Below are 25,870 nucleotides of genomic sequence, written 5' to 3' on the forward strand. Positions count from 1 at the left end.
AAGTATATTAGTTGCTTCTTCATAACTGTAGTGTTGCTACTGTTAGGAATTGTAATATAAATACCTAGTATGCAGGGATGGTCTAGGTGACCCCTATAAAAGGGTCATTCAGCCCCCAAAGTGGTTGTGACCACAGGCTGAGAACCGCTGCTGTAGGCCATCCCTGCTCCATTTTCCTGTTTGCCACGTGGCTGGCCTCCAGCCCAGCCCATGTACCCACAGTTCTCAGCTCTCCTGAGTTCCAAAGGACAGTATGCATTGACTCTACTCTTTCTTACAGTGTCCAGCGGCCAGCTGCCTGGGCCTAGGCCGCCTCCTAAGTGACTGCCAAGCATGCCTAGCCTTCAGTAGCCCCACAGCTCCTCCCCGGGGACCTGGGGCCCTAGGTTGGTGTGTGCACAATGAGAGCTGCCTTCCTAGGCCTGGTGAGTGTCAATAGTAGTGGGGGAGGGGCTCAGAGTCCCTCACACTGACCCTCCAGCCTCCCACACTTCTGTTCTCTCAGAGCAGGCCCGCTGCAGAGGGGAGCAGATCTCAGGCACCGTGGGCTGGTGGGGGCCAGCGCCTGTCTTCGTTACTTCTCTGGAGGCCTGTGTCACCCAGAGCTTCCTGCCTGGCCTGCACCTGCTCACCTTCCAGCAGCCCCCCAACGCCTCTCAGCCTGACAAGGTGGGGGCCAGGGGATGGAGTTGACAGTTATGAACCTAGAGTTGCTTCTTTTCAAATAAGTCTTTGGGGGACAGTACTGGGGATGGAACCCAGGGCTTTGTGCATGTTAAATATGCATACCACCACCAAGCCAGCTGTTAACCCTTCCTGTAACCCTTCCCGTTTCACTGTGACCAAGTGAAGTGCTGTAACTTCACTTGGATTTCAAGCTGTGATCCCAGCACTTGGGAATCTAAGGCAAGAGAGAAGAGTCTTGAATTCTAAGTCAGCCTGTACTATATAGTGACACTCTGTCTCAAAAACAAAACAAAAATCCAAAGCACTTCATTCCACATTGGTGGAGAAGGCATGCATGGTGATCAGGATGCGAGGCAGCCGGGAAGTGATGAGGTGAATTCTGCAACTCAGTTCACTTTCCGGTTTTGTTTCTGCTGGCATCACTCACGTTTTGAGTGTGTCTTTCCACCTCCGTTTCCCCACACACATGCTCGGAGATTTGTCTCCTAGATGGTGAATCCTCTGTCGTTGACAGTCATTAACCACCACAGCAAACAAGGTCGTGGTGATGCTCTTGCCTCTGCCTCCTGAATGCTGGCATCAAAGACACGCGCCACCAGACTCAGCCTGCTTTGTCTTAATATATCCAAGTACACTTTCCCATATCAGAACTTAGGAAATACTTCCGCTCTTTTTTGTTAGTTAGTATTCCTTTTGAGACAGAGTCTTGATATATTGCCCTGGCTGGCCCTGGTAGCCTAGGCTCACGTGATCCTCCCTTAGCTGCCTTCTGAATAACTGGCACTGTAAGGCACACGTTCCTGTGTGCCCCCTCTTCCCTTCCTGAGGAGCCTAGGCAGGCCTTGGGTTTTCTGTGTGCCTGAGACTGATCTGCCTTCCTCCACCTCCTGAGGAAAGGAGTCACAAGCCTCTGCCACAGTGCCAGCTCACTCTTCTTATTTTGGATGGTTATATAATATTCTGTTTACATTTAAATGCTATACTTGTATGGGTTTATTTAATTATTGCTTTTGGGAGAAGGTCTAGCTGTGTAGTCCTGGCTGGCCTCTGTCCTTCTGCCTAAGTCTCCCAAGTACTGGGTTTATAGGTGTGGTCCAACAAGTCCAGGTCCTGTGAGTTACATAAATTGTCTCGTGATGAGTACTTGGGTTGTTCTGTTCTGCTGTTACGGATTCACACCCTGTGTGCTGTGTCATTACAAGGAATGCTGGGCCTAGCCTTGGAAGGGCTGGTGAGAGAGCAGGGAACTGAGGACAAAGATGCCAAAGGGTCCAGCCTTCAGGTTTAAAGGACATGTTTTTTTTTTGTGTTGTTTTTATTTGGGATAGGTTCTTACTATGTAGCCCTGGATAGCCTGGAACTCCCTAGGTAGGCAAGGTTGGCTTTGGACTCACAACTAGCTGCCTGCTTCTGTCTCCCAAGAGGACAGCTTTGTGGAGGTGACTGTTTTCTTCTACCTTATGTAGGTTCTGGGGACCAAACTCAGGTCTCCGGGCTTACATGGCAGCCACCTTTACCCCACAGGAATCTTGCTGGCCCCTTAGTCTTTTGAGTTTTGCTATGACCTGAAGAAGAGGTTGGCTTGGGGGCCCAGGTAGAACCTGTTTATGCTGTCTGAATTTGGTCTTGACACTTTTTCTAGAGGGATGATGGGCAAGCTGCCTAAATTCAGTGCCCTGTCTCAGTTTCTCGTTGATGAGGGTGATTTGGCCTGTCTTCTCTGGGACTGGTCTGGCCTGAGAGGTGTGGGTACTTAGTGATGGTCCAGAGAGGTACTTACATACACACTCCATCTCCGATGGTACAGGTCTCCATTGTCCGAAGTACAACTATCACCTTGACACCCAGCCCGGAGACAGATGTGTCCCTGGTCTACCGAGGCTTCATCCACCCTCTGCTGCCAGGAGGGCCGGGAGGCCCTGGGGCTGAGGATGTGGCTGTGTGGGCTCGGGCTCAACGCCTCCATGTCCTGGCCCGGATGGCCAAAGGCCCGGACACTGAGAACATGGTGAGGGATTCTAGAATATCCTGAGGTGATTTTTGGTAAATATGGTCTTGAGTGTGATTTGAGGCATCTGCGATGATGTCAGGGTTCTAGGGGACAGTGGGGAGCATTCAGACATGGAGTGTATCCTTAGAGGAAGAAGGGGGCTATGGGGTTTTTATTTGTGAGCAGAATTTGGGAAGATTCTTGGAAGGATGAGGAAGGTTTGAGTGACAAATGAGATTCCCCTGAGGAGGAGGTGGGTTGTTGGGAGGATGGCAGCTTCTCGAAGTTGAAGAAGGAAGAGCTGGTGTCCTCAGAAGGGAGGATTGGGGGTTTGAAGGAAAGTGGAGAGGTGTGAGGTCCTGTCTGTTGCTCACCCCACTGCAGGAGGAGGTGGGGCGCTGGGTGGCTCAACAAGAGAAGGAAACACGGCGTCTGCAGCGCCCGGGCTCTGCTCGCCTCTTCCCACTGCCTGGGCGAGGCCACAAGTATGCCGTGGAGATCCGAGGCCAGCTCAATGGCTCGGCAGGCCCTGGGCACAGCGAGCTCACTCTCCTGTGGGATCGGACTGGAGTGCCAGGAGGCAGCGTGAGTATCTAGGATCCTTCTCTATTTCCAGGCTCTGGCTTCAGATCCTCTGGGCTTTCTAAGTTTTAAGTGACAAAATCTTAAGTCACTTGATCCTGACCTTAACTTTGGCTTTAACTTTGGACATCACCTTGAACCTACCAGACTCTAATATTTGGTCCCAGGCCCTGATATTATTTCTATAGTCTTCTTTTGGAAGATACTAGGAGGGAAGCCAGGGCCTTGTGCATTGTAGCAAGTGTTCTACCACTGAGTCCCACCCCTATCCCCTCACTAAGGGATTCTAGGCAGGGGCTCTACCACTGAGTCCTACCCCTATCCCCTCACTGGGGGATTCTAGGCAGGGGCTCTACTACTGACCCACACCCCAGCCCCTCACTGAGGGATTCTAGGCAGGGGCTCTACCCTCGTGACCCCCAACCTCTCATTTGTGGATTCTAGACAAGTGCTTTCCTCTTGAGGTACACCTAATCCCCACTCATTCTATCCTCTGTCCAGATCTGACTCCTCCCTGACCCCTGTCCTCTACTCTTTGACCTCTAGTCTCTAGAGTCCTTCAGACCCTGCCCCTTTCCTGTGCCAATTTCCTGAATTGTCATTTTAGTTCTCATGCGGTCACCACTTCCCGTTGACCTCGAACCTGACTCCTTCCTGTGTGCCCTGCCCCAGGAGATCTCCTTCTTCTTCCTGGAGCCCTACCGCTCTTCGGCCTGCACCTCCTACTCCTCCTGCCTAGGCTGCCTGGCTGATCAGGGCTGTGGCTGGTGCCTCAACAGTGCCACCTGTCACCTGCGCCAGGGAGGGGCCCACTGTGAGGATGACGGGACTGGCGAGTCCCTGCTGGTGCTGGTACCTGCCCTCTGTCCACTCTGTGAGGAGCATCGAGACTGCCATGCTTGCACCCAGGTGTCTGCTTGGATAGGTTCCCTTAGAGGTGGCACAGACAGTAAAGGGGCTCTGGTGAGGGCAGATGGTGGGGAGTAGAGGAGGTGGGACTGGAAGAGATGGGCACCTGGGAGTCGGAGTGTTCCCCATGTCAGAGGTCAGAAAAATCATTGAGCGTTCTTTACCAGGGGAGGTGGATGTTTGTCTGCTTGATTGTCATCAGCCTGGAGAAAGTGGTCAGGCCTGCTAGCTCCAACTGGGGACATCCAGCTTCCTCTGCTCTGCTGTCCGTTTCTAGGGACAGTTTGTTCCAGTGACCTGCAGGGAGGCCATGGGTCCCAGACTCTCCTGGTCATTCAGTCCCGTGCAGAGCTGTGTTTCGTTGGCTAGAAATTGATCCTTTTTCTTTTTGATACTCAGTCTTGCTATTTAGCCTGGGTTGGCCTCCAACTCACGATCCTTTTGCCTCTACCTCCCAAGTGTTGGGGTTACTGGCATGTGGCACCATGTTGGACTGCCAGTTGGGTTTTGTGTTGGCTCCTGGTATACTGACTGAGGTTGGGAAAGTATATGCCCCTTCGCCTTTCTCCTCCCTTAAATCTACCTGCCCCCCACTCCTGCCAGAAGTGCTGTTATCCAGAGAGGTGAAGTGAAGGCTAAGTAGACAGACACATGGCTGTGGCTGAAGATGGTTGCAGGTGGACCAGGGGCAGGAGGGAGTGGCCGCTGTATTCTGGGTAGATGACGGCTGAGTTCTGACCTTGTTCCCCCACCCCAGGACCCCTTCTGTGAGTGGCATCAGAGCACCAGCCGCAAAGGGGATGCAGCTTGCAGCCGGCGAGGCCGCGGTCGAGGTGCTCTGAAGAACCCAGAGGAATGCCCCCCACTCTGTAGCCAGTGAGTCCAGCTAGGGCTGGGAGGGGGCAGGCGTGCATGGGGGTGTGGGCTGGGGTGACCTGGGCCTGCTTTCACCCGCAGACGCCTGACCTGTGAGGACTGCCTGGCCAACTCTAGCCAGTGTGCCTGGTGCCAGTCCACGCACACCTGCTTCCTGTTTGCTGCCTACCTGGCCCGGTACCCACATGGGGGCTGCCGTGGTTGGGATGACAGGTACGCTCAAGGGTTGGGCTGATGAGGTGGAGCTCCCAGCTGGGGAATGTCCTGGGCTCTGACCCTTAGCCCTTGTCACTCCACAGTGTGCATTCAGAGCCACGGTGCAGGAGCTGTGGTGGCTTCCTGACTTGTCACGAGTGTCTGCAGAGCCACGAGTGTGGTTGGTGTGGCAACGAAGACAACCCCACTCTGGGACGGTGAGGGACTTGGCTGGTTGGGTGGGACTCCTGGCTCTCCCAGCTAAATGATTTTAATGACTGGTTTCTCTGCCCTGTTCCTGTCCTCTGTCCTGTAACTGCCCTCCTGGTTCCCTATTGCCATCCGTGTCTTCTCCTTTGCTTTCCTGCTCTCTTTCCTGTCTCTTCCCGTCTGTCACTGTTCCCTGTTGTCTCGTATTTCTATATTGTACCCCCTCTGATCTCTCACCCCACAGGTGCCTACAAGGGGACTTCTCTGGACCACTGGGTGGGGGGAACTGCTCCTTGTGGGTGGGAGAAGGCCTGGGACTGCCTGTGGCTCTCCCTGCCCGCTGGGCTTATGCCCGCTGTCCAGATGTGGATGAATGCCGCCTGGGCCTGGCGAGGTGTCACCCACGGGCGACCTGCCTGAACACGCCTCTCAGCTATGAGTGTCACTGCCAGCGTGGATACCAGGGCGATGGCATCACACACTGTAACCGCACGTGAGTGAGATGTGGGTTGCCATAAAAATGTTGCCTCAGGGCTGGAGCTCAAGATAGAGGGAAGAAGCCGTCATGGTACTGGGCTCTCAGTAGAACTGGTATCCCTAGTTAGCATGGAGTTTTCACCTTGCAGAAGGACCTCAGTGGAATGGCAGGATGCCTGAGGTAACCTTTTATCATAGGAACAGGATGTGCCTGGGTTATAGGCTATAACCTTCAGAATTGCCGTGGAGATGGAAGAGGACCTAGTTGGAAGGGAGTTTTCATAGTGGTGCCGTGTGGTTTCTATGGAGACAGGTATCACCACATGTGATAGGGTTGTCTTGGAAACAGGTTTACTTGCACAGCACAGGACCATGGGAAGAAGCAGCCACTAGTGAGAGTGTTGCAGTGGGTGGAGATGGTGGGGTGCTTTGAGGACTCTGTACCCACCAGTTCTCCTCCACCTTCGCCATGATTCTTCAGGTGCCTGGAAGACTGTGGCCATGGTGTGTGTAGTGGTCCCCCGGACTTCACTTGCATGTGTGACCTCGGTTGGACCTCTGATCTGCCCCCACCCACACCTGCCCCAGGACCCCCTGCCCCACGTTGCTCTCGAGACTGTGGCTGCAACTTCCACAGCCACTGCCGCAGGCGGGGACCTGGCTTCTGTGATGAGTGCCAGGGTAAGCCACCATGGTCTGAGTCTCATGGTCAGCCTTGCAGGGACATCCCTGCAAGGACTCCAGCTTCTTCCTTTCCGAGTCTCTCTGAAGGTTGTGCTGTAATCCCTGCCGTAGTCCCTGCTCCTGTCCCATCTTTCTGATCTAGCCTCACTCCCCTCTTTTGGGGCTTGCTGTTTCTCCCTGACCTAGGCCTTGTTTGACTCTTTGAAGCAGCTTGGGAGGGGGTCTGGGCCCCTTCATGTCCTTGCTCTTGACTTTGTGTCCTACCTCCTGGGACCTCCACAGATTGGACATGGGGGGAGCACTGTGAGCGGTGCCGGCCTGGCAGTTTTGGCAATGCATCGGGCTCTGGTGGCTGCCGACCCTGCCAGTGTAACGGGCATGGAGACCCACGCCGTGGCCACTGTGATAACCTCACTGGTCTCTGCTTCTGCCAGGACCATACTGAGGGGGTCCATTGTCAGATCTGCTCTCCAGGATACTATGGGGACCCCCGGTAAGTCAAGAACCCATGGGGCTGGGCAGAGAGGAGTTAGGGACCCTATGGGGTGAGACTGGACTGCGGTGACACTGTCTCTCCTCTGTTCTGCAGAGCTGGCGGATCCTGCTTCCGGGAGTGTGGGGGTCGTGCCCTCCTCACCAATGTGTCCTCAGTGGCTCTGGGCTCCCGCCGCTTTGGGGGACTGCTGCCTTCAGGTGGTGGGGCAGCAAGAGCTGGACCTGGCCTCTCCTACTGTGTGTGGGTTGTCTCGGCCACGGAAGTGCTACAGCCCTGTGCTCCTGGGACCCTCTGTCCCCCGCTCACTCTAACCTTCTCTCCAGACAGCAGCACCCCCTGCACTGTGAGCACTGAGGAGACTACGGTTCAGTTTATAAGCCAGAACCATGTCCCCTTCCTAATTTTGACCCGCTAAATAGGTCCTGACCCCCATCATTGGTTTATTTGTTTGATCCTACATGTCTAAAACTGTTTGTCGGGTCATCCGGCCCTTGGTTCTCAGCTCTAAGATCCTCCCATTTCCCAGTTCTTTTCTGTTTCCTGAGCTCCTGCCTCTCATTCTTCAGATCCTCCAGCACCTCCTCCCAGACCAGCCAGGGTCAGTTCTTATACCTTGTGTGCCCTCCCTGGTTCATTAGAAGTGACTTCCACTACTGTGTATTGAGGGAGAGGTTTGGTGCCAGGGTGTCTGGTTTGTTAGCTGTGTCTGCTTTGGACACAGGATGGGAGGGGCAGCCTCCGTGCTCCAGACATAATGGTCGACCCTTTGTGTTCAGATAGTCCGTTCCCTAGACTCACATGGCTTTCTCCCATTCTCATTTTCTCGTGTTCTCTCTGGTGTAGACTCTTAACGTGGAGCCTAGACTCACAGTGAACTCACAGTCTGCTGAGATTAGAAGCACATTTACTGCACTCCCCCAGCCTCCATGCAGATCCATAACTCTTGTTTCTCGGCCTTTTCAGCTGAGCTATGTCCTGGCCTTTGATGGGTTCCCACGCTTCCTGGACACTGGTGTTGTGCAGTCAGACCGGAGCCTCATCGCTGCCTTCTGTGGCCAGCGGCGGGATAGACCCCTCACGGTGCAGGCTTTTTCTGGTATGGGAGCTTGATGGAGTGGGACCGGTTTGTCTTGGGCATCTCCTCATCCTTCAGTGTTGTCACAGAATCCAGCCCAGGGTCCCTTGGGTGCTAGGCACATTCTCTCCCGCTGGGCCCCATTTCTAGCTCTCACTGGTGGATTCTAGTCAGGTGTTCTCTCTCCAGCTCCATCTCGACCCTTGTTCTGAGCTTTTACATTTTTTTTTCTTTTTAAACTGGGCTTTGTGTCCCATGCTTCTGCACCTATCAGTGATTGGGCATAGGACCTGGGTGTGTTGCAGGTGACAGCAGTCCTTTCTCTCCTGGACTGTGCTTGAGAGAAACAGAACTTTGCTGGCCTGGCTGGTTCTGGAGAAAGGGACAAGTAGGGTCTGTCTGTGAGGCACTTCCACTGTCGCTGGTGACCCTTGCACTTCTCAACCAGAGTTGTGTCTCTTGGGGGACATTTGACAATGTCTGGACACATTTTGAGTGACAGTGAGGGATACTTCTGTCATCTGGTAGGTAGACACAGAGATGCCACTGTTCAGAGTGTAATACGCAAGAGTGTTCACACCAAAGAATTGCCCAACCCTCAGCAGCCACCTGACTGAGAGGAGGAGAAACTTAGGAGATGGAGACGTGGGAGAGGGAGGACCAAGGAAGTCATGGCCTCCTGTGCTGCTCTCAGCAGGCTATTGGACCTGGAGAAAAGGGGTGGATTGGAGCCAGTTTACTGTAGCATGTGAGAAACCCAGGCCATGAGGGACTCTCGGACTGAGCTGGCCTGAGTCAGACATGGGTACATGTGATGATGCCCTGATGCCCTCATGGACTGGGGAGGGGGACAAACTGCCTCTTTCACTGAGGCAGTGGGCAGGAATGGGCTCACCTTGGGAGCTGGAGCCAGGCAAAACTTTTCTTTTCTTTTTTTTATTTTTTGAGACAGGGTTTCTCTGTAGCTTTGGAGCCTGTCCTGGAACTAGCTCTTGTAGACCAGGCTGGCCTCGAACTCACAGAGATCTGCCTGCCTCTGCCTCCCGAGTGCTGGGATTAAAGGCGTGTGCCACCACCACCTGGCTCTTTTCTTTTCTTTTCTTTTTTTTTTTTTTTTTTTTTTTGAGACAGAATTTCTCTGTGTAACTATCCTCACGTCTTCACTGTCCTGGGACTAGCTTTTGTAGACCAGGCTGGCCTTGAACTCACTGAGATCCACTTGCCTCTGCCCTCTCCCCTCCCCCAGTGCTGGGATTAAAGGAGTATGCCACCACTTTCTGGCCCAGGCAAAGCATCTTTAAAGAGGGGAATTGGGCTAGAAGCGAGGTCAGAGGCATGGGAGAGCAGCATTTCCAGGCCGATGAGTAGCAGGAGCCAGGCTCTGAGAGCAGGCTGGAGGGGCCAGTGCTAGGGTGTACAGGATGGCAACAGTGGGAGATCCTGAGTTCAGAGGAGTCTCTAGGGCCCTATTTGTACCAGAAAGGAAGTGTTTTATTTGAAATAAGGTCTCACTGTGAAGCCTAAGGTCGCTCAAACTCATTGCAGTCCTGTTTTTTCAGTTCCCTAGTAATGGAATTGTTACAGGGGTAAGCCTCTGTGTCTTCTCTCACTTCCTCCATTCCTTCCTTTGTTGAGCCAGGTTTGGTCTCATAGCCTAGGTCAGCCTCGAACTGACAGTGTAGTTGAGGATGACCTTGAACTCCTGATCCTCCTGCCTGCATCTCCCCAGTGTTGGGATAATAGGTGTGCACCTCCCTGCCAGGTTTTATGTAGTGCTGAGAACTGAACCCAGGCCTGTGTCCATGCTAGGCAAGCATTCCACAACCTGAGTCAGCTACATCCTAGCGACTGGCTTTCTCTTTTCGTTGCCCAGAATGGCCTTGAACTCCCGACGCTCCTGAGTGCTGGGGTTGCCGGTGTGCACCACCGCAGTTCTCTGTCTCAAGAAAGCTGCTCTTGCTGAAGAGCACTGGGAGCTGTGGGAGGTTTGCAGATTCACAGCTGTAAAGATCTCAAGGGCTGCTGGAGGGTGGAACGTCGGGCAGCCAGGAGACAGTGGGGGATGCTACAGGGAGACGAGACACCAGTTCGATGGCAGCCTGAAACATAGCAAGCAGTGGCTAAATAGAAATCTAGGCTTTATTTTTTTATTTTGTGTGTGTGTGTGTGTGTGTGGGTGGTGGCAGGGACAGTCCATGGGCCTGTTTATGGTAGGTACATGTTCTATGATAGAGCTAGGTCCTTAGCCTAAGATTTAGTTTGAAAATGGCTGGAATTTAGAGCCAGGTGTGGTGGTGCACTCCTGTAATCCCATTCCTTGGGAGGTAGAGGCAGGAGGAGCAGGAGCTCAAGGTCCTCAGCCACAGAGTGAGTTCAGGGCTAGCCTCAGCTACACAAGACCTTTCTAAAGGACAACCTCCCCTCTCAAAGTGTCTTGCTGGGCAGTGGTGGTGTGCGCCTTTAATCCCAGCAGTCCGACGGCACAGGCAGGTGGTTCTCTTGAGTTTGAGACCAGCCTGGTCTACAGAGTGAGTTCCAGGACAGCCAGGACTACATAGAGAAATCCTGTCTTAAAAAAACCCAAAATCCTAAAGTGTGTGGAACTTGATAGACTGGGTAGGGGGCTATGTGTAAATGCGGGTTTCCACAGTGGTTCTTGTTTGCCAGCATGGCAACAGTGCCCAGACTGGGACTCCAGCCAGCCTCCCACCTCTTCCCCCATAGGGCTACTTGTGTTGCACTGGGAGGCCAATGGCTCCTCGTCCTGGGGCTTCAACGCTTCTGTGGGCTCTGCCCGATGTGGATCAGGGGGTCCTGGCAGCTGCCCCGTTCCTCAGGAATGTGTGCCCCAGGATGGGGCTGCAGGTGCTGGGCTCTGCCGCTGTCCTCAGGGCTGGGCTGGCCCTCACTGCCGCATGGCTCTGTGTCCTGAGAACTGCAATGCCCACACTGGGGCAGGAATCTGTAACCAGGTACAGGTGGGACAGGTGGGACAGGTGGGAATGGGAACTGCCAGGTGGGGTGGAGTGATGTTCAGGGCTCCTCTGAGCTTCTTTCTGCTGTCCCCAGAGCCTAGGTGTGTGCATCTGTGCTGAGGGCTTTGGGGGCCCAGACTGTGCCACGAAGCTGGATGGTGGGCAGTTGGTCTGGGAGACGCTCATGGACAGCCGCCTCTCAGCTGTGAGTTAGAGCAACACTTTGTCCTGTGGGTCAGTCTTCCACTTCTATTCTTGGGAGTGCCCGTAAACCCTCCACCTACGGCTGGCACTTTGTCATGACCCTGACCTGACCTCCAGCATCCTCATTCCCACTCCAGGACACTGCTAGCCGCTTCCTCCACCGCCTGGGACACACTATGGTAGAGGGACCTGATGCCACCTTGTGGATGTTTGGGGGCCTGGGTTTGCCCCAGGGCCTGCTGGGAAACCTGTACAGGTAAGGACAGCTGAGATGTCTGTTAACTGGCTCACCCTAGTGATTGCAGGAAAACCTCCTGGGTGAGGGACACCTCAAATGTGGTGGGGACACTTGTTATAGGAAACTCACCTGACTGTGGGCACCAGGGGATCAGCCCAAAGGGGTGCCAGGACATCTTTAAGGATGTGGGGAGCGTGACTGCTTAGAAAGACATGTTTTGATCTTGGCTTCAGGTATTCAGTCAGTGAGCGCAGGTGGACACAGATGCTGGCAGGAGCTGAGGACGGGGGCCCAGGCCCGTCACCCCGCTCCTTCCATGCAGCTGCCTACGTGCCTGCTGGCCGTGGTGCCATGTATCTGCTGGGGGGCCTCACAGCTGGGGGTGTTACCCGTGACTTCTGGGTCCTTAACCTCACTACCCTGCAGTGGAGACAGGAGAAGGTAAGCCTCTGTCTCTATCCTGTCCTCACAGTGGGTCCAACAGTTCCTTTGAGTTTCATTACCAGAGGGATCTGTCCTCAGGGTTTCAACAGAAGTGTGGGAATAGTGCCTGGAAGTGTATCTTAGTGGTAGAGCCCCTGCCTAGAATCCCCCAGTGAGGGGTTGGAGGTGTGGCTCAGTGGTAGAGCCCCTGCCTAGAATCCCCTAGTGAGGGGCTGGAGGTGTGGCTCAGTGGTAGTTCCTTTGTTTAGCTTACACCAAGTCCTGGAATCAATCCCCAGCACCACGGTAGGGTAAGGAGTTGTGAAATTGAATTTACTGGTCAACCTAGGTTAAATATTTGTAGTTACAAGCTGATCCCTGGAAAAGGGCTTGGGACATTCCGGTTGGCCTATGGGAAGTAGTTCCACCCAACTACAGAGAGAACAGAGGAGTAATTATGGACTTTTGGTTGTGCCTGGAGAAGTGGGTGTGGAGCGGGCAGAAGCTACCTGGGCCCTGGCAGGCCAGGGTCTGCACAGTCCTGTGGAGCTCTTCTCCTTAGCTGGGGCTGATCTTACTTCTCCATAAAGCGAGTCTTCCTCCACCCCTTTGGGTGACACTAGTTTTCTATCTTACAGGCCCCTCAGAACATGGAGTTGCCGGCTGTTGCTGGTCACACCCTTACCGCCCGTCGAGGCCTGTCTCTGCTCTTGGTGGGTGGCTACTCTCCCGAAAATGGTTTCAACCAGCAGTTGTTGGAGTACCAGCTGGCAACTGGCACCTGGGTATCTGGAGCCCAGAGTGGGACACCCCCAACAGGTGGGGCTGCCATGGAAACGGTTGGGACGGTACTTAAGCTTCCAGTCTCCTCCCACATTCTGGTCACAGCTCATTGTATTTAAAAATCAAAAAAGCCAAAACCCAAAAACTTCTCGTTGTCTTCTGGCTCTCGGTAGCTTTCCAGGGACACATCCTTGGTGTTTTCTCTGCTTGCCTCCCTTAGTGTGGCTGCCATCTCCTTTCCAGGTCCTAAGATCTGCAACTCTCAGGGGCTCTTTCTCTTCCTTTCTGTCCTCTTCCCTGTGTCTCCTGCAGCCTTGACCACCACCTGTCAGATATTCTGCCACCTTGCCTCCCTCCTCCTACCATGTGACATCTTCCCAACCATTGGCTATCCTTCCTAGGGCTGTCTCCTAGACCCTAAGGAGAGGGAAAGAATGAAGATCTCCCCAAGTCTCTGGCCACAGGGCTGTTCAGGAAGGGATCAGCGGACACTCCTGGCTGCTAGCCATTCCTTCCCTGCCATCTCTGTGGTCCTTCCGCCCCTCCAGGTCTCTATGGTCATTCTGCAGTCTACCACGAGGCCACCGACTCCCTCTATGTGTTTGGAGGTTTCCGCTTCCATGTGGAGCTGGCAGCGCCTTCCCCAGAGCTCTACTCTCTGCATTGCCCTGACCGCACCTGGAGCTTGCTCGCACCTTCTCAGGGGGCAAAGGTTAGGACAGCTGGCTATAGCCACAGAAGGGAGTTTCCCCAAGCACTGGTTTTCCCCACCCAGATTCCTGTGTCCTGCCCCTTCCTTTCAGTCCCCTGTGCTGAACTATGATAATGCCAATTGCTTTATTTTCCATTCCTGGTTTGGAGGAAAGAATCCTTGGCCAGGAAATCAGAGGATGGTTTCTGCCCCAGCACCACCCTGACAGATCCCCTCCCCTTCTTCAGCCCCCCACCCCCATCTATGGTATCCTGTAACCTCTGCCTTATAAGTCTAAGGAGCCGGGTATGGGGGAGCAGGAACCTGTCAGTGCTGGTAGGGACAGTTACATGTGATGTACACACTTCCCTAAGCCCCTCTGGGGCAGAGGGAATAGAGACCAAGTTTATGGGGAACAGAGTAGGTTGTGGGGCCCAGAGGATGGTTCTGTGGGCTGCTCTGCAGTACTCCAGAGTTTTCCTTTAGAAGAAAGTGAAGACAGACTAAGTTGGTTGAGGCAGGAGGGACATTTATGGGTGGCAGGTGGGTTGGGAAGGAGCATGTGGAGCCAAGGGTGGGGCTCTGACAGGCCCGCCCTATCTATGTCTCCCAACAGCCCCATCCCCGGCTTTTCCATGCTTCAGCTCTGTTAGGAGACACCATGGTGGTCCTTGGGGGGCGCTCAGACCCTGATGAATTCAGCAGTGATGTTCTGCTCTACCAGGTCAACTGCAACACCTGGCTCCTGCCCGACCTCACACGTGAGTCCCTGTTGCTATCCCCAGGAGGCTGGGAGACATCCATGTGGAGCCCTGTTCATGGTCTGGGGACCCTGACCCTCTTTAGAAGTCTCTTGGGCCTCTTAGCATCCATCAGCAAAGTCTCTTTCCCTCCATATATCTAGAGATCACAGAGTTACTCTCTTATGTATGTATGTATGTATGTATGTATGTTTGTATGTGTGTATGTATGTTTGTATGTGTGTTTGTATGTATGTGTGTATATCACATGTGGCACACATGTGGTGGTTAGAGGTCAACTTGAAGGAGTTGGTTCTGTCCTTTCATATGTGGGACCTGGGAATTGAACTCAGGTCATCAGGCTTGGTGGCGAATGCCTTTCACTACTGAGCCATCTCATGGATCCTTTCTTTTTTTTTTTAGAATGCTTTGTTTTTGTTTATTTAATGTTTTGTTATTTTGAGACCTAGTCCTACTATGTCAGTTTGGCTGACCTGGACTCGCTCTGTAGGCCAGCATGGCCTTGAACTCACAGAGATCCACCTGTCTCAATCCTGAGTGCTGGGGTTAAAGGCGTGAGCCACCACAGAAATATTTTTTTTATCCTGGTTGGAAAAGTAATAGTAATCATTGTACATAATTTATAAAATAGGAAGAAAAACAAAAGCTCTTAGCAACAACCGCTGTTTTCAGTGAAAAATATCTGTTGACAGAGGTTTCTGTCCTGCCTGGTCCTGCAGTCATTCAGTCCCAAAGAAACACACAGAGGCCTGCATTAATTATAAACTGGTTGGCCTATTAGCTCAGGCTTTCTTATTAATTAACTCTTATGCCGGGCGGTGGTGGTGCACACCTTTAATCCCAGCCCTCAGGAGACAGAGGCAGGCGGATCTCTGTGAGTTCAAGACCAGCCTGGGCTATAAGAGCTAGTTCCAGGACAGGCTCCAAAGCTACAGAGAAATCCTGTCTCAAAAACAAACAAACAAAACAAAAACTCTTACATCTTACATTAGCCCATAATTCTTGTCTGTGTTAGCTATGTGGCTTGGTACCTTTTATCAGTAATGTATTCTCCTCTTGCTTCCTCTTGGTCTGGGTGACGGTTGCAGACTGAGGCTTTCTTCTTCCCAGAGTTCTCCTGTTCTGGTTGCCCCGCCTATACTTCTTGCCTGGCTACTGGCATTTTGTTACACCAATACAAGTGACAAGTCTTTACAGGGTATAAGACCATTGTCCCACAGCCAAGTATCCTTCTAGGTTTTCTGTTCACAGCTTAGAAATGGGCTTAAATAATTGGATATTCTAGGGACTGGAGAGATGGCTTAGCAGCTACGAGTGCTTTCTGTGTATCCATAAAGACTAGAGTTCAGATCTCAGCACCCACATAACAAGTTGAGTGTCACACACATGCTTGTTACCTCAGCTCCAAAGCAAGCAGGAGGGTCACTGGAGTGTGTTAGCTTCTGGCCTACCTAAGAAAACTCAGGTTCAAAGTTCAGGGAGAGACCCTGCCTCAAAAGAATAGGTAGAGAGTGATAGAGGACACCTGAGAGAATGGACACACTTATATACATACACACATACACACTCACACACTCACACTCACACATACACATACACACTCACATTCACGCACTCACACACACACACATACACATCACAATTTATACACTCATACACACTCTCATATATTCATACACACATTCACATTCACACACATACACACACACTCACATTCATACACAATAATATTTTAAAAATTGGAAGTTTAAATATGTTGAAATGCAGAATGTACTATAGAATAAATTTTACTTTTTTGAAGCTCAAAAAAACTTCCCAAACAAACAAACAAAAACCTCAGTGCTGTTTATTTACTTACTATTATATTCTTAATACCTAGAATGCAGTAATTATGTGTTAGTGGAAGAATACAAGGTGAGGGAAGTCTAGATAGCTTAGAACTGGAAAGGAATTTGTTTTTTGTAATAAGCAAAATATTGAAAGAGAGAAAGAGAATGGGCATATGACTTTCCCCCAATGCTTCTGAGACACTCAGACCTTGCAGGTACAAGACAATAGCGTTAACACTGGTAGATTTTAGGCAAGTGCTCTAGGACTGAGCCATGTCCCGACCCCTCATTGGTAGATTCTAGGCAAGCACTCTATCCCTGAGCCACACGCCCCCCAGCTCCTAGCCCTAGAAACTCCACAACCCATACTGCTCCTTGTAAACCTGGTGTAGAAGGGAGCAGCTGGCCTGCTTTTCATCCCTCCCAGCTCTCGCACAGCTAGCTTAGCCCTGGAATAATTACACAGAAACTGTATTCATTTAAACACTGCCCAGCCCATTAGTTTCAGCCTCTTATTGGCTAATTCTCACATCTTGCTTTAACCCATATTTAGTAGTAATCTGTGTAGCACCACGAGGTGGTGGCTTACCAGGAAAGATCTTAACTTGCGTCTGTCTTGGGTAGGAGAAGCATGGCGATTGCCTGAGGCGTCTGCCTCACTGCCTTCTTCCTTCCAGCATTCTGTCCTGTCTACTCCGCCTACCTAATTTTCTGTCCTATCAAAGGGTCAAGGCAGTTTCTTTATTAATCAATGAAAGTAACACATAGACAGATGACCCTCCTCCATCAACCTGGCTTCATTCTCTCCACCTGCTTCCCTCTCCCCAAGGAGCATAGGAATGTGCTGTGCATCACATCCAACTCTATTTTTACCAACATTGACGGGCCCGCTCCCCCACATCCAACTCTGTTCTCACCAACATTGATGGGTCCTGTCCTCCCACATCCAACTCTGTTCTCACCAACATCAGCAGGTCCTATTCTCCGACATCCAACTCTGTTCTCACCAACATTGACAGGGCCCTGTCCTCCCACATCTTGTCTCCTTGGCCGTATAGGCAGGATTTTGGATAAATGCCCCACCACTGAGCCACACCCCCAGCCCCTCAGTGGTATTTTTGAGATAGGGGTTCTACTGCTGAGCCACACCTCCGGCCCTCACTGATGAATGCCCAGTGTGAGCTCTGTTGCTAAATTGTGACCTATCTAACGTTTTCATTTCTTTGTGTACTGTGTGGCAGCTTATGTTTCTAGAACCTATGTTCTCTGTGTTTTCACCTTCCCTTTTTCCATTCTCTCTTGCCCTCTCTAATTTCCTTTTACTCTGAATCAACCTAAGATTCATTCTATCTTGGATTAAAAAAACCCAGATATTCATTTATGTAATATGAAATTTAAACCATTTAAAAATGGTCAATAGAGCTTTGTGTATAGTCAAGTGGCAGAACGCTTGCTTGGTATGCACAGTGCCCTTGGCTTCAGTTCCTAGCAATGTACAAGCACATGCATGCACAAATACATGCATGCATGCACACACACATACACACACACTCACATACAAATAAATTATTATTCTGGTGGCATTTTGAGCTTTTACTGTCACATAGCTTTTAGTGCTGTGTGACCACCACCTCCATCTGGTTCCAAAATTTTTCTTTGCTCTTTCTCTTTTGCTTGTTTGTTTTTTACAGTGCTATAGGTTGAACCCATGCCTTGTGCCTGTTTGGCCAGGACTGTGTCACTCAGCCACATACTCAACCCACCACTATTCTTTTGTTTTGTTTCTTAAGCTCTTTAGATATTTTATTTTACATGTATGTGTATTTGTCTGTATGTATGTATATGCACCACATGTGTGCCAGTGCCTTCAGAGGTTGCAAAGATGCATCAGATCCCCTGGGATCAGACGTACAGATGGTTTTGAGCCACCATGTGGGTGCTGGGAACCAGACCTAGGTCCCCTCCAGGCGCAACAAATGTTCTTAACTGCTGAGTTCTCTTTCCAGCCCCCACCTCCGTCCTTGTTCCTCTCCTCATGTTCTCTTTTCTGTTTACTGTCTTTCCGTCTCTTTGCTGTCTGATTCTGCAGTCCTCCTGTGTGTCTGCTCGCTGTCACCATCCTCTTTGGATGTCCCTTCTGACCAGTCTTTCGATGGGTCTCTTCTTTGTGTCTCTTGTTCTCTGCCTGTCTCTGAACACCCCGTCTTTCTTCAGGTCCAGCCTTTGTGGGATCCCCGATGGAGGAGTCGGTGGCCCATGCAGTAGCTGCAGTGGGTAGCCGCCTGTATGTCTCTGGAGGATTTGGGGGCGTGGCCTTGGGTCGCCTGCTGGCATTGACCTTGCCCCCTGACCCCTGCCGTCTACTGCCTTCACCTGAAGCTTGTAACCAGTCTGGGGCCTGTAGCTGGTGCCATGGCGCTTGCCTCTCTGGGGACCAGGCACACAGGTAACCATAGTGACTGCTGGTGCCCTCCGAGAGCTTTAGGAGGTGCAATGGGCTCGAGGGAGGCCTCGAAGTTCGACCGACTGGCTCTGGCTCACACCTGGGGAAGTGAGTGACCATGCGGGGTAGAGGTGGTTGGGAATTGCTCCAGTATGAGCCCTGCTTGTACCCTATAGTCTCCCCTTCTGGAGGAGCTGGGTCGGAACTTGGTTGTAAATGACCAGTATAATTTAGACTAGCAAGGATTGAAGGCAGTGCTGTGCCCAAGGTGTTTGCAGTATCATCTTTACTGGCAGGCATTGAGACTGGAAGCTCAGAAGAGGCTTCCAGTACCTGCTGAGACCCAGCTCTGACCAGCTGGACAGTCTCCTCAGCTGCAGTTCAGGGATCCAGACTGGAGGCCAAGCAGTTCCTTGGTTAACTCATTTGTCTGCTCTGTGGCTAGGATAGAAGCCTGCTGAGCATGTCACCGTGCATCCTACAGTACGGTTGATGAATCCAATTATGGATGCTGACCTCCTCCCCCCGCCCCAACAAGCCTTCGTCATAGCAGGAGTTCCAGTTGTTTTTAAAAACCATGGACTTCTGAGGAATTATGGACCTGTGATGTGGGTGGGAGTGAGGGGTGGGTGGAAAGCTTAAGTTGGGGGCCTGAACAGGGAGGGCTGAGAGGCACGGGGAGGTGGCACAGGAAGACCTGATCTGACTGTGTGAGAGGAAGCACACTGTTTTGGGTCGGGATAGGGAACAGGGGACAGTTGGTAATGTCTCAGGTTCCAGTGTCAGGTGGACATGGGCTCATGTATGACCAGGACCCTGAGGTGCAGCTTAGGACATGGTGTCAGGAGGAGTTCTGCAGGACTGTGTTCCACAGACAAAGCATGAGTCCCAGATGCATGTGAGTGAGTCAGCCTCATGCCCTTTAGGTTGGGCTGTGGGGTGCCTCCTTGTTCCCCAATGCCTCGCTCGCCTGAGGAATGTCGGAGGCTGCGGACCTGCAGTGAGTGCCTGGCCCGCCATCCTCGGACCCTGCAGCCTGGAGATGGAGAGGTGCGTGGTGGGTAGAGGGACAGGGGAACTGGTCTCCACTGTGGGTTTTGGGTAGGAAGAACTATGTCAGAAGGGATGCTGAGCCCCACAGAGCTCACCACACCCATTTCCCCACCAGGCATCCACTCCTCGCTGTAAGTGGTGCACCAACTGCCCAGAGGGTGCCTGCATTGGACGTAATGGGTCCTGCACCTCAGAGAATGACTGCCGAATCAACCAGCGAGAGGTCTTCTGGGCAGGGAACTGCTCGGAGGCTGCGTGCGGGGCCGCTGACTGTGAGCAGTGCACACGGGAAGGCAAGTGCATGTGGACACGGCAGTTCAAGAGGACAGGTGCGTCTGTGGTCCTGGTCTCCAGAGGGGTCTCAGAGGAAAACTGGGGTCCGAGGGAGGAAGGCTGGGGACTGGACTTCCAAGTCTGAGAGAGCAGGGCTTACACCCCTGGGGCTGGGAAAGAAGGGTGGTGTCAAGACTCCTTGAAGGAGTAGGCTCTGGGATCCAGGCTGGTTACTATCCTGTGCCCCCCGTCCCCCACCAGGGGAGACTCGCCGTATCCTGTCGGTGCAGCCCACTTATGACTGGACTTGCTTCAGCCATTCTCTGCTGAATGTGTCTCCTATGCCAGTGGAGTCCTCGCCCCCACTGCCCTGCCCCACCTCCTGTCACCTCCTCCCCAACTGCACGTCCTGCCTGGCCTCCAAGGGTGCAGATGGGGGCTGGCAGCACTGTGTGTGGAGCAGCAGCCTCCAGCAGGTAATGCCCGTGTCCTGCTATCAACCCTGGTGTCCCCCAGCTCCAGCCCTGCTGTCCTTTCTCCTTCCTCTTGCTATCTCTTCGTTCCCTCCTGCTGTTGTGATCACTCTCTGTCCCTCCCTGCTGGACGTCAGCCCCTGTGTTCTTCTAGCTCTTATTCAGAGCCCAGTGCGACACTGCCAGAGAGGGCTGGGAGGACCCAGTTCAAAAAGGGCAAACGAGGGTTGGAGATGTGGCTGGTGGAGGTGGGTGTGCTTGACAGACACAGGTGGCTAGGACTCAACTACCTACCGCATTGTCCGCTTCTGGACGGTCCAGACTGTACCCACCTAGCACAGTTTAGCTGTCCCAGTGGCAGACAAAAACATTTGCCTTGGCCTGCCCCAGTGAGAGATAAGTCAGATCTGCCCTCCATCATCACATCTAGCAAGAAGTGTCTGATCCCCACTGACGCCTGCTCTTCGTGCTTTCCCTGATGGCACAGGACCCAGTGGTAGGGTGCCAGCTCACCAGGTCACTGGGAACTGGGATTCGCTCAGCCATCCTCTCACCCTTCACCCAGTAGACTACAGTGCGGGGATGGGGGACAGGGGACAGCCATTAGAACTTCCATTCTAAGAGGTGATATTAGAAAGAACCCAACAGTGCTCCCTGCGTGTCCCAGCCCGGGAGGGCCCAGCACAGAGGACTGCCAGCTCCCAGAGCTAGTAGCCTCCCCTGGGGGTGGCTTATCTACCTTGTAATCAAGTCTTAGGCTGTGGGCCTGGGAAGGTGGCTCACTCAGTAGAGTGGTCGCCCTTCAAACATGAAGACCTGAATTCAATGCCCACTACTCATGATCAAGAGTCTAGCTGTAGGCCGGGCGGTGGTGGCGCACGCCTTTAATCCCAGCACTCGGGAGGCAGAGGCAGGTGGATCTCTGTGAGTTCGAGACCAGCCTGGTCTACAAGAGCTAGTTCCAGGACAGGCTCCAAAGCCACAGAGAAACCCTGTCTCGAAAAACCAAAAAAAAAAAAAAAAAAAAAGAGTCTAGCTGTATGGGACTTGCTTGTGATCCCAGTACTCAGGAGACAGACAGGCAGGACCCTGGACCTCCATGGCTACTCCAGTCTACTTAGTGAATTCCAGGCCGGTGAGAGACTGACTGAGAAACAAGGTGGTCAGTACCCGAGGTTGTTCACTGACCTCCACATGTGTGCACACACAGAAGCTCAGCTGGGCCTGGGTTTGGATCTAGCATGGGTGCTGGTGTCCACACTCGAGACCTTCGCAAGAGCAGGATGTTTAACTTCTAAACCATCTCTTAGACCCCAGTTTTTCTGAAGCAAGAGAGTGAAGCTGCAGTGTGGTAATCTAGTGCTCAAGTGGCTCAGGCAGGAGGATTGCAAGTTCCAGGTCAGCCTGGGATATGTAGAGACCGCATCTGAGGTGTTGGGATTAGAACAGAATTTATGAGAATGTATCGGATGGCCAAGGCACAAAAGTGTGTTTGGCTCCTCGGCTGAGTTCTGCTTGCTGCACTCTGCTCACAGGCGGCCGAGCTCTCAGCAGGCTCCGAGCTCTGGCCACAGCCATGGGGTTTCTATTTCAGGACTGCACAATTGCTTTGTTTCTTTCTAAGTGCCCTTGGGCAGCCAGCCCAGATTAATCTCACCCATCTTATATTTCAGGTAAGGTCAAGCACTAAATAAAATGCTCTTATACCCCGTGGTATATTCCCACAACCAGGCAGCGATGGCTTGTGAACTGCAGACTGACTTCTCACCCAGGACTCCTCCACGTCCTGGCTGAGTTGGAAGTAGCCTGTTTTCCCCGAAGCCAAGCCCAAGTTGGTTGTAAGAAGTTGTGGCTTAGGTGCTGGAGAGATGACTTAGTGGTTAAGAGTCCTACTGCTCTGGATAGTGCTGGCCTACCTTTAATCCCAGCACTCAGGGCACAGAGGCAGATGGATCTATGAGTTCAAGGCCAGCCTGGTCTACAGAGGGAGTTCAGGACAACCAAGCTACACAGAGAAACCTGTCTTGAAAAACAAAATAAAACAAAAAAATCAAAAAGCATTGACTGCTCTTCCAGAGGACCCAGGTTCAATTCCCAACACCCACAAGGCAGGTCACAGTTGTCTGTAACTCCAGGATCCAGCACCCTCAGACAGACATACATGGAGGCTAAACATCAATTCACATAAAATAAAAATAAACAAATTTTTAAAAAATAAGAAGCAGGGCCGGGCGGTGGTGGCACACGCCTTTAATCCCAGCACTCGGGAGGCAGAGGCAGGCGGATCTCTGTGAGTTCGAGACCAGCCTGGTCTACAAGAGCTAGCTCCAGGACAGGCTCTAAAGCTGCAGAGAAACCCTGTCTCGAAAAAAAAAAAAAAAAAAAAAAAAAAGAAGAAGCAGGGGACTGGAGAGATGGCTCAGTGGTTAAGAGCATTTCCTGTTCTTCCAAAGGCCCTGAGTTCAATTCCCAGCAACCATATGGTGGCTCACCACCATCTGTAATAAGATCTGGTGCCCGCTTCTGGCCTGCAGGCATACATACAGACAGAATAATGTATAGATAACAAATAAATAAATAAATAAGAAGCAGCTGTGTTTGTAACCCTGCTGCTTGTGATACTCATTCTGTCCCTGCCCACTGTCTTTTTTCAGGTGTAGGGGACAAATGTCTAAGTGTAATGGGACTTTTGGGGCACAGGAGTCTCTTTTAATCTTTAAAAATTATTTTGTTTTTTCAAGGCAGAGTTTTTCTGTGTAGCCCTGGCTGTTGTAGAACTTGCTCTATAGACCGGGTTGGACTTGAACTCACAGAGATCCACCTGCTTTTGCCTCCTGAGTGCTGGGATTAAAGATGTGCGCACTACCACTCAGCTCATTTATTTTTGTTTTATTATATAGTTTTTTATATTACTATTATGTGAGAAATTTTTTAATGCACTAGGCTGGCTTTGAACTACTACTCTTCATGACATTTATTCATTTTGGAAGGGGATGCATGCATGTAGCGGTCAGAGGACAACTTGTAGGAATCAATTCAATTCTTCTACCATATAGGTCTCTGGAATCAAATTTAGGTCATCAAGTTTGGCAACAGATACATTTATCCTCTGAGTCTTCTTGCCTGCCCTGACTTTGATATCTTGATTTTCCTGCTTCAGCTTCCCAAGTGCTAGGCTTGCCCAGCTCCTTTTGGGGCACGGGTAGAGAGTTCAACAGGACTTCACAGGGGCTGATGGCCACCTCTGTGTGTGTGCTGGTCTCTTCCTGCCATTCCTCTCTTCTTCACTTACTCCTCATCTCCGCATTCTGGTGTCCTCCCAGCCCAGGGCTCCGTGGTCTTTCCAGTTCCAGAACCCTGACCCCATCTGGTTAAAGGGTCTGAGTGAGCTTGTAATGGCCCAGCTTGTGTTCTGAGCTAGCTAAAGGCAGGGAGGGTGGGGCCTGGGAGAAAACGGTACAGTCTGGGAAGTGTATTTGACTCTCTCTCCTGATCTCCTCTCTCTCTCTCTCTGCCTCACTTCCCTGGACAGTGTCTGAGTCCCTCCTACCTGCCCTTGCGATGTATGGCTGGAGGCTGTGGGCGACTGCTTAGGGGGCCAGAGAGCTGCTCACTGGGCTGTGCTCAGGCTACGCAATGTGCCCTGTGCCTGCGACGACCCCACTGTGGCTGGTGTGCCTGGGGTGGCCAGGATGGAGGTGGCCACTGCATGGAAGGTGGCCTCAGTGGTCCCCGAGATGGTGAGATGGGTTTGGGAGTTGGGCAGACTGGTTGGCGAGGGGCACAGAGAACAAACGGGAGTGATCCTGAGGTGGGGAATGGCCCACGTGTCTGGGGCAGGTGGTGCAGTGATGCACTGGGTGAAGCTGTGTCCTCTGGGGTCAGGGCTAACATGCGGACGTCCTGGGGCATCCTGGGCCTTCCTGTCCTGCCCCCCGGAGGATGAATGTGCAAACGGGCACCATGACTGCAATGAGACTCAGAACTGCCACGACCAGCCCCATGGCTACGAGTGCAGCTGCAAGACAGGCTACACCATGGACAAGTGAGGCGGGGTGGGGGGTGGGGAGGAGGGGCAGACAGTTAGGGGAAGGGTGGGGCCAGTGAGGACGGGCGGAGACAGGATGTGTGCAAGGCAGTGGACTCCAGGTTCACAGCCGGTGGAACTGGTCCCCAGCCCAGTGAGCAGGGGACACAATGGCTAGAGAACCCCAGGAAAGAGTGAGTCTCCAGGAGAGGAGAGTGGAGGGCAAGATGGGGAGACTCAGGGTGAAAAACTGTTGAATAAGGGTGTGACAGTGGGTGAGGGCCAGGTCCCCTGCCTGATCTCTACTTGCCCCCACAGTGTGACTGGCTTATGCCGCCCCGTGTGTGCCCAGGGCTGTGTAAACGGCTCCTGTGTAGAACCCGATCACTGCCAGTGTCACTTTGGCTTTGTCGGCCGCAACTGCTCTACAGAGTGTCGCTGCAACCGCCACAGCGAGTGTGCAGGCGTAGGGGCCCAGGACCACTGCCTGCTGTGTCGGAATCACACCAAGGTATGTGACCTGCGCCTAGCAGCACAGGCCCTGATCCAGAGACCGAGCCTCTCAACCTGTGTGTCGAAACGGTTTTTTATTGATTTTTAAAGTATATTTTGATGGTGCTGGGGATGGAACCCCAGGGTGTTTGACATGCTAGGCAGGGGCTCTACCACTGAGCCATACCCCAGTCCCTCACTGGGGATTCTAGGCAGGGGCTCTACCACTGAGCCACACCCCAGCCCCTCACTGGGGATTCTAGGCAGGGGCTCTACCACTGAGCCACACCCCAGCCCCTCACTGGGGATTCTAGGTAGGTGTGCTACCACTAAGCCCTGCCCATCCCTTATGCTGAGGCATCTTGAGGTTTGTTTCCAGTTCTGAGAAGCCATGGGCAGGAAAGGGGTGGGAGAGCCCTATTCTGGGGAGATGTGAAAAGATTTGGGGGACAGTGTGATAGTGGACAGAATAGGCCAGGGAAGGTGGGTGTATGGAAGACTTTGTAACTCAGGACCGAAAGGCTGGGGTAAGCAAGTGAAGTGGGGGCCAAATTGGAGCCCAGCTGGGGTGTGCCAGACCAGGTACCTGGCCCTTGTGTTCCCCAGCCCTTCTGATGGCATTGTCCTGTGTTACCAGGGTAGCCACTGTGAGCAGTGTCTCCCACTGTTTGTGGGTTCAGCTTTGGGGGGCGGGACCTGCCGGCCCTGCCATGCCTTCTGTCGAGGGAACAGCCACGTATGCGTCTCCAGGAAAGAGCTAGAAATGGCCAGAAGGGAGCCAGAGAAGTATTCCCTGGATCCAGAGGAGGTGAGGGAAAAAGTCTCCACCCCTGGGTCTGAGGGAGGAGGCTGGGCCTGGACCCCTGGGTCTGAGGGAGGAGGCTGGGCCTGGACCCCTGGGTCTGAGGGAGGAGGCTGGGCCTGGACCCCTGGGTCTGAGGGAGGAGGCTGGGCCTGGAGTCCTGGGTCTGAGGGAGGAGGCTGGGCCTGGACCCCTGGGTCTGAGGGAGGAGGCTGGGCCTGG

At 52.6% G+C, this 25,870-nt stretch overlaps 1 protein-coding gene across 3 annotated transcripts in view; it reads left to right on the forward strand.

Moving 5' to 3' along the window:
- Megf8 (multiple EGF like domains 8) overlaps nucleotides 1-25,870 on the forward strand; it is a 48,951-nt gene that overhangs the window by 15,890 nt on the left and 7,191 nt on the right. For 2 of the 3 annotated variants that reach the window (XM_038338877.1, XM_042055502.1), the window contains 28 exons: nucleotides 281-425; nucleotides 482-669; nucleotides 2,495-2,695; nucleotides 3,062-3,262; nucleotides 3,932-4,168; nucleotides 4,926-5,044; nucleotides 5,126-5,257; nucleotides 5,344-5,457; nucleotides 5,694-5,942; nucleotides 6,408-6,607; nucleotides 6,893-7,103; nucleotides 7,200-7,449; nucleotides 8,070-8,202; nucleotides 10,906-11,153; nucleotides 11,251-11,361; nucleotides 11,498-11,616; nucleotides 11,832-12,039; nucleotides 12,660-12,840; nucleotides 13,353-13,516; nucleotides 14,112-14,256; nucleotides 18,300-18,531; nucleotides 19,455-19,578; nucleotides 19,697-19,910; nucleotides 20,116-20,330; nucleotides 23,860-24,067; nucleotides 24,213-24,372; nucleotides 24,673-24,865; nucleotides 25,484-25,654. In XM_038338877.1, the coding sequence (XP_038194805.1) occupies nucleotides 281-425; nucleotides 482-669; nucleotides 2,495-2,695; nucleotides 3,062-3,262; nucleotides 3,932-4,168; nucleotides 4,926-5,044; nucleotides 5,126-5,257; nucleotides 5,344-5,457; nucleotides 5,694-5,942; nucleotides 6,408-6,607; nucleotides 6,893-7,103; nucleotides 7,200-7,449; nucleotides 8,070-8,202; nucleotides 10,906-11,153; nucleotides 11,251-11,361; nucleotides 11,498-11,616; nucleotides 11,832-12,039; nucleotides 12,660-12,840; nucleotides 13,353-13,516; nucleotides 14,112-14,256; nucleotides 18,300-18,531; nucleotides 19,455-19,578; nucleotides 19,697-19,910; nucleotides 20,116-20,330; nucleotides 23,860-24,067; nucleotides 24,213-24,372; nucleotides 24,673-24,865; nucleotides 25,484-25,654 (5,073 nt within the window). The remainder of the gene's footprint in view (nucleotides 1-280; nucleotides 426-481; nucleotides 670-2,494; nucleotides 2,696-3,061; nucleotides 3,263-3,931; nucleotides 4,169-4,925; nucleotides 5,045-5,125; nucleotides 5,258-5,343; nucleotides 5,458-5,693; nucleotides 5,943-6,407; nucleotides 6,608-6,892; nucleotides 7,104-7,199; nucleotides 7,450-8,069; nucleotides 8,203-10,905; nucleotides 11,154-11,250; nucleotides 11,362-11,497; nucleotides 11,617-11,831; nucleotides 12,040-12,659; nucleotides 12,841-13,352; nucleotides 13,517-14,111; nucleotides 14,257-18,299; nucleotides 18,532-19,454; nucleotides 19,579-19,696; nucleotides 19,911-20,115; nucleotides 20,331-23,859; nucleotides 24,068-24,212; nucleotides 24,373-24,672; nucleotides 24,866-25,483; nucleotides 25,655-25,870) is intronic. The other variant, XM_038338878.1, reaches the window with a different exon arrangement.

The sequence above is a fragment of the Arvicola amphibius genome, chromosome 8 (genome assembly GCF_903992535.2).
Source record: "Arvicola amphibius chromosome 8, mArvAmp1.2, whole genome shotgun sequence".
Taxonomy (NCBI): Eukaryota; Metazoa; Chordata; class Mammalia; order Rodentia; family Cricetidae; genus Arvicola; species Arvicola amphibius.